At 36.4% G+C, this 14,226-nt stretch overlaps 1 protein-coding gene across 6 annotated transcripts in view; it reads left to right on the top strand.

Annotated features, from left to right (window-relative positions):
* PLEKHA5 (pleckstrin homology domain containing A5) overlaps positions 1-14,226 on the top strand; it is a 234,024-nt gene that overhangs the window by 142,613 nt on the left and 77,185 nt on the right. For all 6 annotated transcript variants that reach the window (XM_054696409.1, XM_054696408.1, XM_054696411.1 and 3 more), the window contains 3 exons: positions 3,082-3,186; positions 5,359-5,431; positions 11,752-11,852. In XM_054696409.1, the coding sequence (XP_054552384.1) occupies positions 3,082-3,186; positions 5,359-5,431; positions 11,752-11,852 (279 nt within the window). The remainder of the gene's footprint in view (positions 1-3,081; positions 3,187-5,358; positions 5,432-11,751; positions 11,853-14,226) is intronic.

The following is a 14,226-nucleotide window of genomic DNA, read 5'->3' as shown; positions in this document are numbered from 1 at the left end:
AGAAAAATATTGGATGGTTTCTCTTATAGCAGGAATATAGGGGAACCAAATAAGACATCAGTGTAAAAAAAAATAACAGTACAAAACACAACAAAGCAAAAATGGACAATTATAAATCAGAAACATACTGCAGGGGAGGCGGAGGGAGAGGGATCAGAGGGAGGGAGGGAGGAGCACAGGGGACTGAGGTGATGGTGCAAGGAGTGCATTGGTGAAGGAAACTATGGGGACTACACCTGTTGGGGTAGGGGGAAGCAAATACCGTTTAAAAATGAACGATGATGTGAAAAAAATTAAAAAGTTAATATTAAAAAAAATAATGCTGCTAAAAAAAGAATAATACTTAGAGTAATCACTTTTTTTTTTGTTCTTTAAATTGAAATTTATAAAATTAAAGTAACTTAAAAGGCCAATGCCAGTTTGTGCTAATGGACAATAAACAATTGTAAGCATTGAAAAAAAAATTTAATGACTTACATTTAAGAATTATTGTGGAAAAAAAAGAATTATTGTGGAGTTCAGATTTTGAATAGTTTTATAAATTACTGGATGTTTGTGTAAGAGAATGGTCAGGTTAGTGAATCAACTGAAGGTTTAAAGGTGAAAATTCTAGGAGAGTCTAGAAATTCCATTTTATAGTATTATGTATGCTTAGTTCAAAAAGACTTAACGTAGTTTATAATCCAGCTATGATTGACTTACGGTGTAATTTGTATTATTTAAAAATAAATGTAAAATCCCTTACTACAAAAGGAAAGCCCTAGGCTAGTGAGCTGGATGACTGTGAAGTGATGTGAAAAGTGCCACACCCACATGGAAACTGGAGCAGATGATTTTTCTTCATAATCAATAACAAGCATGTTAATTGTTTACCCTAAAATCCAAGATTTGTTTGTTTATAAAAACTGTATTGCTATTGCTTCTTATATTTTAAGCCATAACATTCATGTTTTAAATTTAGAATCTTGATATAAAAATTTCTCTGAGCTCTTAGAATGTTTACTACTAAATCTAAATAAATAAATGTTTGCCATAAAGTTACTCAGTTCTTGATTTAATAGAGACAGAATCAAGGGATGATAAAAGAATGATCTGTTCCTTTGAAATATATTTTATAACAGTAAAACAGTTGTTTTGGTAAATTATGGTTATTTTAAAGGAAGGGATAATAGACAACTCTGTATTCTAAATGCCAGGAGTTTTGTGGAATGGTACAAGTAAATATAAATTTTCAAGTAATATAAATAAATCATTTCCAGTTCTTGGACAGCACAGATTGTTAGTAGGGTCACTGAGCATTGTAATGTGCTGCATTGATATATTTTCATTGATATGTAGGAAAATAATTAGTAGATTGAGGCCCATTAGGTAATTATCTGAAAAGAAAGCTGAATCCTTGCGTCATACTTTACAGCAGAAAATTTCCAGATCAGGTGCTGAATTGCTAAAAACAAAAATTATGTAAGATTTAAACACAATGCAAGAAAAGATTTAAGGGAGGGGGGAACCTCAGAATGCAGATGAGCTTCTAAAATATGACGTAAACCCAGAAGTAATGATAGAAAATAATGAGAAAGTCAGACACATTTAATTATCATGCATGCATAATATCTGCAATTCATAACAGTTATGGAGTACTTCCTTTGTAATTAGGAAAGTGCTGTAAATCAACAAGAAAAAGGGATACAACCCAACTTTTAATGGACAAATTATGTAAAATCACTTCTCAGGAAGAAAGTTTTACTCTTAAGTATATGAAAAAGATACTTAATCATAGCATGAAAAATGCTCAATAAAGAGAAATACCATCTCCCCCTTACCGGATTTGCAAAGATTAAGAAATACAATTCAGGCTAAAAGCACAGTATGTTGAGGAGAGTTTGTAAAAATGTTGGTGCTGGGCCTTAAAATTCTACTATGAGCTAATTACTACAAGCTTCACAAAACAAAATTATTCTGTTAACATTTGCTCGATTTCCAAAGATTGCAGCTGACGCTAAAATATAAAGATAATGTGTTACTGCTTTACTGCACAGAGAAATTAAAGTTCAGCTTTACACTTTTATGTCCGTTTGTTGCTACTGCCGTTCCCGCCAAAATGAATCTTCACAATAAACATAGCGGTACTTCAAAAGATTGTATGTCCCTGTGTGTGCTTTGAAAAGTACAGTAAACACCATCTGCCTCGTATCATTCAAGTTCAGTTACCCAGAAAGAAGAAAACAGAACATGACGTGAAGCAGATCCTTCAAGTCTTGTTTTAACTTGATGTGATACATGTTTATATTTTATATTAGTATTTCTCTTCTCACATGACATCATTAACTTTCCTTCATTGAAACACTACTAAATGCAGATATAAAGTAAAATTAAAACCTGTCATTTGACTGATTATTAAAGATTTATGATTTTCACTGAGGTTCATTTCATTTAAATAACTGATGGGGCCAAACACTGTCACTAAGAAAGTGCCTTGAATCAACAAGAAAAAGGCATTCAACCCAATTATATATTTTTTTTAATTTTTAAAATTTTTTAAAGATTTATTTATTTATACAAGAACCGGGGTACAGGCCAGATATGTGGGAGGGTGAGAGGATTCACCAGAGACAGAGCGGGGAACATGTTGAAGACTGACTGAAATACACTGCTGAGGGAAGCAGCGGGCAAGACAGGCGAGGTCTGCTGCGCCATGTGGGACCCTCGCCAGCCGACCAGTATCAAACCTGCGCTGCAGAGGCTGCGGACAGCTTCACAGTGCAGCGCTCAACTGCCTGCGCCATCAGGGGAGGCCCTCAACCCAATTTTAAATGAACTAAGTTGTCAAATGGACACACAGTAGTGTGTCCAGATTTTAAAGGAGAGGCTGTAAAACGTGTGGTCCTTTCCAATATCCTGGGGGTGAAAAGTCCTTATGTAGAATTCTTAGGTGTAAAACAGCAAAACAGTCACTTCTCTGAAAGGATTGGGTCCTGTGTGTCTTGGAGAAATCTGAAAAGGGGTTAAAATCATGACGATGAAAATAGACTCAAATATCTATGCATTAATATCACATTTCCTGTTGTGTCCTTTTCTGTTTAGTCTTCACGGGCTTCCAAAAAAGTTCATAATTTTGGAAAGAGATCAAATTCTATTAAGAGGAATCCAAATGCACCTGTGGTCAGACGGGGCTGGCTTTATAAACAGGTATTATTTTTTTCTATTTGGTATGTTTTATTTTTCTGAGAAGGTCAGAATCAAAAGGAACAATTTCAGCTGAATATGGCTAAGAGAATGGATGCTACCTAGAACAGAGAGGGGGCAAGAGAGAAAGGTATTTCTAGATTTTAAAATGAAAGGTACACTGTATGAAAATGTTAGTAATAACATGCTAAAATGATCCAGGCAGAAATATTTTTTTTAATGTGGAAAAAGCTACCATACAGAAGTACTCATTTTTCTATGCATCTGAAAATCATTAGAGAAATGTACAATTATATACTTCACTGCTTTCATTTATATAGAAATCAGATCATAATTTGAGGTTTTTCTGATTTTTTCCAGATTTTTGCTTCTAAGTCCTTATTAACTACTATATAAAGTATCTATTCCATTTTGTCTGTTTACTCAATCATGGTTCACTCCCAGACAATCTGATAAGTTGTATTTATATTATTACATCTAAGCTCTTTTGGAACTTTGTCCTTAGTTTTGGCCTTAGCAAGGTTGCAAGTAATGTTACCCTCTTGGGCTTCCTCACCTCTTTTTTGACTACTTAGACACTGCTGTTTTCTTTTTTACTTTCTCCTTTACAGCAGGGTTTCATGTACTTGAGATCATATATTCAGCCTTTAAAGTTTTTAGCTGCCTTTGTCCTGTCTCTAATGGTACATGTGTATACAGGTGACATGGAGCAAGTTTAACATTACTTCCTTGATGGTGCTAATTTATTCTGTTAAGTATTGCTAACTGTATTCAGATGACCTAATAATTTTATTCATTGACTTGCACAATGAATTTTTTATGAAGCACTCATTAGAAATTGTTCCATTTGAAAATTGGGTGGCAGCTAAAGTAATATATTTGGACTGCATCCGAAAGTCCAGAGCATTTCTAATCATTCAGATAAAATTAGTTTTACCAATTTCTCACTGAGTTGATGGGGTATGTAACGTGTATACCAAGTTTAATTTTTTACTTCAGGATCACTTGCTGTATTTTAGCAGTCTGATATTTAAACTTATCCAAGTTAAAAAACTTTTTGAACTAATCTCTCTTTTAAGTGCAAATGATGCTCAAATAGCTTAGTGCAGTTGAACCTAGTTGAGAAGGTGGGGCTCCTAATTTAAAATGATTCTTGCTTCTATTTTGATGCCTTGGTTAATTTAGATGTGCAAAAATGTTACCGGCTGGTCTGTCTACCAAGAATGTTACTTTGTAATAAGTGTGTGACCAAAAGACTTTATTTGTTCTCTAGAACCACTTGAAAATGTAAACATTTTAATTGTCTATACAAGAGAGAATAGCACTGGGAAATTGAAACTGCCATATACAATTGCATTTGGGATGGGGGTGGGGGCGGGGGGGAGTCCTTTCCTTGGTATAGTTACCAATCTTAAGGATGAATCTTGTACAAAGATACATATTTTTTCACCACATTATTTCTTTAGTTTTCAAGTCAACTAAAATAAATTAAGAAATACTAATTAACACATATCCAAACTGGCCTCTTTGCTTTTTTCCTGGGGGCGGGGGGGTGGATAGATGTTTTTCATTTTGCTTTACAGTTTTGCTTTATTACAAGTTTGAAGAAAATTTTTATTAGAATAGCAATTTTGTTGGAACTTGGCATTTTTATGAACTGAATTACTTAGGCAGAGCTGCCAAATGGGCACTCTTTCTGCAGCATGAGCAAAACCCAAACTGTAGATGTAAGAAGAAAGAAATGTTTATGAAATGTATTTGTATGCTAAGGTTCCTTTCTTCACAGTCATTTTAAATTGCATTAGCTTTGGAATAGTTTCAGTTCACATATTTTTCTTCTTGTTGAAGATTAACATATTTATTAAATCTGGTTTACCAGATGCACACGCCGTTGGTTACCTCAGCCTCAGACGGGTGTGTTCACTGGAGTGAATTTCAAATCACTTACGAATGTGAAACCTAACCACATGCTTCAACGGTATTCCTCTTACATGATGATATTACTCTTTAGAAACCAGTGTAATAGGAATACCTTATTAGGATACATTTTGATTTTTTTTAAGTTAGGTTTCTGTGTAGCACACATCAAATGCAGCTTATTTTGAAAACTTAGTTTAAATAAATGTACCCTAAATGAATTTTAATTGTATGAAATAAATATGTCCTTGAACACAGGACAGTACTGGCATGAAGCTGTGGAAGAAACGCTGGTTCGTGCTTTCTGACCTTTGCCTGTTTTATTACAGAGGTGAGTTTACCATAAACTGTCTTAGCGTAGAGATCTATAATTGCAGTGTATTGTATGGTAGTTATTGGGTACATTTTTTAAAACTCTTTATTCCTATTTTATTATCAAAAAAGAATATCAAGAAAATCTTTTCTTTGTGGACATGTGGGCCGCTAAAGTCATTGACCAAAGACAATATAGAGCTTCTACCTGATTCTTTGGGAGTTTTGGTCCTGTTTCTGTAATCTATTTGTGTTAGAAGGATTTGTTTTCTATAAAGAGCATGTGAATCTGTACACTATAGTAGGATCCTTGAATTTGGTGCCTCGAGATAATAATCATTGGTTTGTTGATTCTTTTTACGTGTCAGCTTTGTCAGACCCCCTTAACGCTAGGTCCATTGAACACCTAGTCTTCCCCAGTAAATGATCTTACAATATTGGAGACTATTGTGATACATTCTGAAATAACAGAAGATCCAAAGAATTTATTACGATTCTCCATACACACCCTTTTTTAAAACAACAGTTACCTCCAGGAGACGTGGGAAACGCTGCTAGCAGAACACTAAAATCATCCTTTGAATTTTGTAAAAACCCTACATTTTTTGGACTCCCCATCTATTTTTTCAGGTGCGAGCTTCACACTTCAATAAGTATATATACCCACACAGCACACTCACCCCAGAAGCTATAGCATCATCTCCCACCATCCAGTTGACCCCTGTACTGTTCCTCCAACCCCATGCCCTGTATATTCCACAAATAAGTGAATGTGTGTCTCTCTCTCTGACTTCTTTCACTTTAGCATAATTCCCACAAGATCTGTCCAGGTTGTTGCAAATGATAATATTTCATCTTTTTTGATAGCTTTATAAACACACATTTTTGTGTTTCGTGGTTATTAAGTTCACAATTAGTAGTTTTAAGTGAAAGCCTGGACTCTTTTGCTGTGCCACTTGCATCTGTTAGATATTACAGTTAGTACCTGACAAGCACAGGTGCACGTCGGTCGTTCTCTCTGTGGGACCTGCCTTCAGCTGTTACAGAAAATCTTGAGTACTTTGATCCCATCTTCTCCCTACTTGAAATTCTGGTTGGAAACAATCACTCAAGAGTCAGATGGTCTAGGATTAACAATTTATAGCTTTTTTAGCTAGTGTACCCCCATGTGTAACAGGATTTTAGAACAAATTAGCAGTTTTTTAAATTTATTTTGTGATGCCACAAAAAAAAGTGTGACAAAGTTCTATGGCTAAAGCAATGTAATAATGTCCTATATTTAAAGCAATAGAATGCATATTGATGTTCAAAATTTGAAATTACTAGCATTACATTCATCTTTTTTTCCACTACTGCAAGCTGTGGTTGAGAAGTAGTGCTGAGTCGGAATTAACCAAATCTATAAAGTTTCATTTGGTTGCAGAGATGGTGTTCAGGCTGCAGTTGTGGTATTATCTTTTGTCAAGTGCCAAGCTGCTTTTACAATTTTCCTTCGAGGTTTGCTGGCTTTTTCAGAAACTCAGGAGTTGTAACTCAGGCATTATTCCCAAGCTCCTGCTTTTTCAGTGTACTTATAGACTATTTACAGCTTAAAGTGAGAACTGGAGAATGTTTGTTACTGCTTATATAAAAAATTCTTAATGTTAATTGGCAGCAGAAAGAACACATTTTAAGAACCTTGTAATTCACTGTTATTGCTTATGCAAAGGTGCCTCTCATCACTTTCATTATAATAGGAAAACCTAATTTGAAAAAAGTAAGTTCCAAGGCCATGCTGAGGATGAGATTTTGTATTATTACCCATCAGCATTTCACATCCAGTATACTTACTCATTTTAGTACAATTCCCCAGACTGGAGGAAAGTGAAAAAGAAGAAACTATAGAATCATCATTTAACTCACTTCTGCTCTTCAGATGGTTGTAAAGAAGTATTTAATTAGACATTTTCCCTCTTTTACTAACAATAAATGTCAAATTTAAAATAAAAACCATCAATTTTAGTGACTCAATCCTATATAGTTTGCCTTTTTGAGTGTTTACTGTATGCTGAACACATTGCATAGAATATCTGTGTCTTTTGCCCTCACAGCCACCTGTTGATAAGGTGGGAGATATGATTTTGTTCATTTCACGCAGAGATAAAGGGGCAGCGCAGGTTCAAGTAGATTCGCCAGACCATGATAGGCTTTTCGAATGACATGGTTATGATATGAGAAAGCTCTATTTGGAGCAAAGGTTATAGACAGCAAGATCCAAATGACAATGAGCCAGAGCCAGGAGAGCATTCCAGGCTGGGAGAGCAAAGTTTGAAATGTCTGAAATGTTACAAATGCAGAATGAGGCCAGTTTACTGAGCTGGGGGGCTAACAGCAGGGAAGTAGAAGGGTGGGAAAAATGGAGACCTCTAGAATTTCAATTCTACCAAACATGCCATAGGGAGACCATCAGAATTTCAGCCCAAGAGTGAGATGCTTGGGTTGATACCAGCCAGCTGCTGGTGGAGAGTGGATTACAAAGATGGAAAGAAGCAGAGACTTGTTAGGAGTTACCTGACAGTGGTGATGAGTGCTTAGACTAAGGGGTAACAAGCAGTGAATGCTTTTCACATCTGTTTAAGTGAAGTGTGGAACTCACTGGTGATTTGAAGGGGAAGGAAGGCCAGCATTCTGTTGTGTTGTATGAGTGGTGACCAGGCCTGTATAAGGAAAGGATTAGGGAGAGAGGTGATGGGGGCCAAATGCCTAGCACATGCCGAGTGTGAGTGAGTATACTGTCTGTAAAATAGGCCATTGTTGCAAACAGAGAAATTATTCTGAAGACCTCAGAGGAAGAAAGGCTTAAAAAAGGCATGCAAGGCATTTGTTTGCCATCCTGATTAATTTAATCTCTATCTTGTATGCAAGAATAGTGACAGGATCAAGTGTACTTGTAGGAAAAGCACCCTACCACTTGAACAAGAAGCCTAGAAACCATTTAACAAAGTCTAGCTGTGCCTTCCAGTTGAAAAATGACAGTGAATAATAATACTCCAGTCTGAGAGTTATTTACCCAGCCACAGTTGTATGTATTTCTTGTCTTATTCCCAGGTATCTTTATGGCAGAAGTGGAAGTGAGAAATCTAAAGTGTCCCTTGAGTTCTATGTTAAGATTCTTATGGTTTCCACGGGAATGCAAATCAAAACTACAATGAGATATCATCTTACACCAGTGAGAATGACACGTATTGAAAAAAACTAGCAACAAATGTTGGCGAGGTTGTGGGGAAAAAGGAACTCTCCTGCACTGCTGGTGGGAGTGCAAACTGGTCCAACCACTATGGAGAGCTGTGTGGAGATTCCTCAACCTGCTAAAGATAGAGCTTCCATATGATCCAGCAATTCCACTGCTAAGTATTTACCCAAATGACACAGAAACATTAATTCCAAAGGGCACCTGCACCCCTATGTTTATATTAGCACTCTTTACAATAGCTAAGCTATGGAAACAACCCAAATGCCCAAAAATAGATGATTGGATCAAGAAGATGTGGTACATATACACAATGGAATATTACTCAGCAATCAAAAAAGATAAACACATGCAATTTGCAGCAACATGGATGGCACTGGAAGGGATCATGCTCAGCGAAATAAGCCAAAAAGAAAAAGAAAAATACCGGATGGTCTCACTCATAGCAGGAATTAGAAAAGCTAAATAAGGGACCAGGAAAAAGACTAATTGTAATAAAGTAAAAATCAAAATCAACAAGCAACTATAAATTAGAGACACACTATGGCGAGGAGAGGAAGGATTAAGGTCAAAATAAGGGAGGTGCAATTGTATGGGGAATATAACCAAAATGAAAATGCATACATTGTGCAAAAATGAAAAATGATGTAAGAATTATATAAAATAAAATATTAAAAAAAAATTCTTACGGTTTCCATCCCAGGTTGTGTTCCCCAGAAAGCCGACTCTATGATGGAGATGAATGTGCAAGAGGCTTATAGGGGATGTTCTTGGGACCACTCCCTTTGTGGAGGAGAGGGGGCAGGGGAGAATAGGACGGGGGAGAAGCTGAATGGCCATGCCATCTAAAAAAGACCTGGCCTGGCCATCAGATGGAAGCAGCCCAAATGCCCAAAAACAGATGACTGGATCAAGAAGATGTAGTATATAAACACAATGGAATACTCCCCAGCAATGAAAATAGATAAATTCATAACATTTGCAGCAACATGGATGGAGCTGGAAGTGATTATGCTCAGTGAAATAAGTCAGAAGGAAAAAGAAAGCTATTAGGTGGTTTCACTTATATGAGGCATATAGGGGAGCCAAATAAGGGATCGGGAGAAAATTATAACAATAAATTTTTAAAAATCAACAGGCAACTATAAATCAGACATTTTGCAGGGGAGGAGGAGGGAAGGAGATCAAAACAGGAGAGGGAAGAGCACAAGGGACTCTGGTGATGGTGCACAGGTGAATTGGTCGTGGGAATTTTATGGGGACAACACCTGAGAGGAGAAAGCAAGTGTACAAAATTGAACAGTGATGTAAAATATATATATATAAATTATTTTTAAAAATCAAACTAAAGAGGACTTTATAATGAGGAAAAAAGAGAACTCTCAGGATGGTCACTTGCAGGAAAATTAAGATTTTTATGTGAGCACCTTGAGCCTTAACATAAATAATGTGAGTGTGGGTTGAACATTAACTGTGGGCCGGGGTGATTGTTGAGTTCCCTAGGACGGTGAACTCATTTAACGCTCACAACAACTTGGAGGTTAAGTTCTGTTTTCCCCATTCATGATGAAACCGAGATACCTGCCCAAGATCTCTCAGTATCGGCTGGGACACAGCCCGTGATAGCCCAGGAGAGTCACCCTGCCCTTGGTTTTCTCCTTGTATGCTGAAGTCACTGGGAAAGTTAATTTTTCCAATTATGCCACATAGAATTACAAATTATTTGATAAAAATGATTTTTAGCAGAGATGATCTCATAAACTGTTTCTGATTATGTGCTTTACATAAACATAACATTGGATTAGAAATTAGAACATGACATCTTTTTAAATTACCTTAAGTCTCTGTCATCTGTGATTAAAAACGGATTTCTATCCTTTTTTAAGCTTTAGCCTAAATTTGTGCTTTGTTCATTCTTTCTTGCATTAGTGAGCTGCATAGAATGAGCACAGTAGGGTACAAGCAAAATTTTGTTCCATCGTTAAGAAAAATGATAAGGAAGCTGCATCTATTTAATGCAACTTTTTCTTTTGGAATGTTCATCATGTATTCTAGAAAAGAGGGGAAATAAATAAAATCCCTCATTAAGTTTATGATAATAAAAAAAAAAAAACACACACACACACACGGCAAGCATACCAAGAATTACTTCTCATGTGTGGTTCTTTTCATTGGTGAGTTCACCAACCTGGTGCACAGCTCTATTAACTGGCCTTCTGCATCTCTTACAATGAACGCTGTGTTTCAAGTTTCATAAAACATCTCTGCCTCCAAGCAGCAAGTCAGTAATGTGAGTGTGTCCGGTGCCAAGATCAATGTGCTGTCATTTGCCCGTGTGTATTTTATGTGCCTGTCTTGTAAGGCTGTGATTTATTTCCCATAATTTTACTGTGTATTAGAATGACTGGTTGAAGCAAACCTTTAAGACTATTTGTTTTTACAAGCATGTCATTTTTAAAGTGTCGTTAAAGGATGTATTTGTGTGTATACTCTGAGATTTTCTGAGCCCCTACTGCCATTGTTCTGAATGTCTTTGCGGAGTTTACATTCTATTGGGAAGAGCGAAGTGATGGACACATACGTAAATCACTAAAACATTTATAATTCTCAGAGGTATTGACAGTGGATGGATGGGGCCTAGGGTAGCTTAATGTGGGAAAGTTAAGGAAAATCTCATCAGTGAGACACTGAGCCCAGATGGAGAGTTGTGAGCGAGCATTTAAATCCTACCATAAATGTGGGTTGGAATCACATTTTAGTTTCTCTGTCGTTACTGATATGCTAATGCATTTCCAGTGAACCACATGTTAAAGGGCTTCATAGGCTGCAGGTATATGCCAAACAAATATAGGCTATTTGGGGGTCTAATTGACACTTTCCCCAACTGTGGGACCAATTTCTGATCTGCTTAGAATAGGGAAACTTGTTGAAAATAAATAAGTGTATACATTTCCACTATTTAGTTTTCCCCTGAGACCTTAAAAAGAACTGCCTAAAGAATAAGTGAATTCAGTTCATTTATAATAAGAATGTTAAATAAGTTTTGAGAAAATTTATTCTGCTTCATGGGGACATTTAATATTCTAATCAGATATTAAATTATCTCACAGATGAGAAAGAGGAAGGTATCCTGGGAAGCATACTATTACCCAGTTTTCAGATAGCTATGCTTACCTCTGAGGATCACATTAACCGCAAATACGCTTTTAAGGTAAGGAAATCATATATTTTTATTCTGTTTTGACTACTGTCAATATGTGAATAGTGTTTATAAGTTTCTTTTACAGTCATTTTTCTATTTAAAATGTATTAATGTTGTGGTCTCATAGGAGAATGCCTCTTCAACTAAGAGGCATGTGTGCAAATATTTAGAGGTCCAGGTGTCTTTATGTCTATACTTTCAGATAGTTCTAGATAAAGCAAATGTGTCAGAATGCTAATAATGGTGAATATAGCTGTGAGTGTCTTGGTTATCACTGTAATATTTTTAAAGGCTCCTGTATGGACTTATACATAATAAATTTGGGAGAGAGAGTTTTTATAAGAGTCAAGCACTTGTTTTTTAACACAGTTAATATACACTCAGAATTTTATAGGCTATTGCAGAGATATTCTTGGTTTGAAGTACGTCATTCACATCAGGTACTATAGAGAAAATATTGAAGTTGAAATGTCAAATTTTAATAAATCCTAGCAGACCTGAGCCCCACTCGCCTGACTGACACTACCTGTCATCTCTGTGATGTGCTAATTTATGGGACACCCTCAAGTGAGAGGCCATTGTTATGTTCATTTGTTTTTTTTAAAGATTTATTTTGTTTATTTATGCATACAAGAACTGGGGTACAGGCCAAAGGTGGGGGGTGGGTGAAAGGATTCACCAGGGACAGCATGGAGAGCAGAACAGGCAGATCTACTGAAATACACTGTTGAGGGGAGCAGCGGATAAGATAGGAGAGGTCTGCTGGGCCTTGTGGGTCAGCTCCCAGGCCAGGGATGGAACTCATGCGCAGTGGCTGGTGATAGCTTGGTAGCGCTGAGACTTTTAACCCCTGCACCACCAGGGAGGCCCCACTTGATTGTTTTATGTTTTCAAAAACAGTGCTTTGCTGTTTACTTGCTTATGACTGAGATAAGTTTCAGAGGTTATCTATTCTGTAAGTCAATTTTAAATTAAGGACTCTAAAGGGTTTAAGTAAAGATAACATGTTAAGGGAAAAGAGAGAAGTGAGGGTAATAATGCCATTATTTAACTGTTTATAGGACTGTGACTGATATACAACTTTTGCTAATTAATGTGTTAGACTATTAACTGTGAGGAAAGAAGGGCAGGCAAGGTATAGTGGAGGGGACAGTGATAGATAGCCAGCCTCATGAGAATACCTGCAAAGACCTGTAGGTAACTTCATATTCAATAAACTTTATTAACAGTGTGACCCAGGTAAACAAATATTTTGAGATGTCATAGCAAAGTTTAATACTGACAAAATAATAACTTTATAAAATCTACGTGTAGAACTGTGTGGTATTATTGCTTATTAGGCCGGGGGTTAATGTTTTTGTTTTTGTTTTTTCATCAATTTGGCAAATACAGAATCAGAACTGTTTGTAGACCATTTTGCTAGGTTTTCAGACTCATTAAAAATGCTAGACTGTTAAAATAGCAATAAAAATGACTTGCTAAATGCATTTCCTTAGTATTTATTTAATTTTTGTTTTGTTCTATATATAATAAGAATAGTAATTTCTGTTTCAAATTCTCTCTTCTGTGGTGGTGTTTCCTCTGAATTTGTGAGCCACTTTTATTACTAAGTCTGTTGATGGTGGTGCTACTGCTTATCAAAATGGTAAGTAGAAACTTCATAGAAAACAGCTAAACACAGTGATGGTAACTTGAATCTAGGTAGTGAACTTAGCCATTAGGTAGTAAGCATTTTCTTCTGACAGATGACAGGCATGGGTATGATTTGCTCAGGTCAAAGTTATGGCTACAGCTGAATCTCTGAGCCCCCAGCCCATTGTCCTTCCATTAATCACAAAAGTGCACCATGGCTTTTATTCCTTTATCCAAAACCCACTCAGACAGACATTGATGGTTTTGTATCTCTTACGTGTGCCAGGGAGATTTGTTGCTTATGGAGTTATTTTTATTATAGTGCGCATTGAATTTATTTATATCCTGATTCTTCAAGGGAAAAAAAAACTTGGAGAAGCTAATTTGACATCAGTCAGGCAGATAGTTGCAATCTTAGAGTAAAGCGTGAGGCTCCAGATTTATTCCTCTCATCTTTTTATTTTTAGCAGACTAACTTACATACTTAGTACTTTGCATTTACCTCATTCTATATTGAAATAGCCTTTGTTTATTTTCCCTTGTCTTTGAGTATCTAATTGGAAATCATCACAGCACTTTAAAATGGAATTTGAGATTGTTTCCCCCACAAAACTCCCTGCTTCATCCTCTCTTCCTGACACAGCTGCCCCTGCTGTGAGGTCTCTGTTGGCTCAGGGTCCAAGCTGAGCCTTCAGTGCCCATGTCTTGGTTCATAGACTCTCACCAGCTTCATCTTTGCTTTGTTTTCCTT

This window comes from Talpa occidentalis, unplaced genomic scaffold (genome assembly GCF_014898055.3).
Source record: "Talpa occidentalis isolate TD23 unplaced genomic scaffold, MPIMG_talOcc4v2.1 talOcc4.16, whole genome shotgun sequence".
Taxonomy (NCBI): Eukaryota; Metazoa; Chordata; class Mammalia; order Eulipotyphla; family Talpidae; genus Talpa; species Talpa occidentalis.
This window is presented reverse-complemented; position numbering and strand designations above follow the sequence as displayed.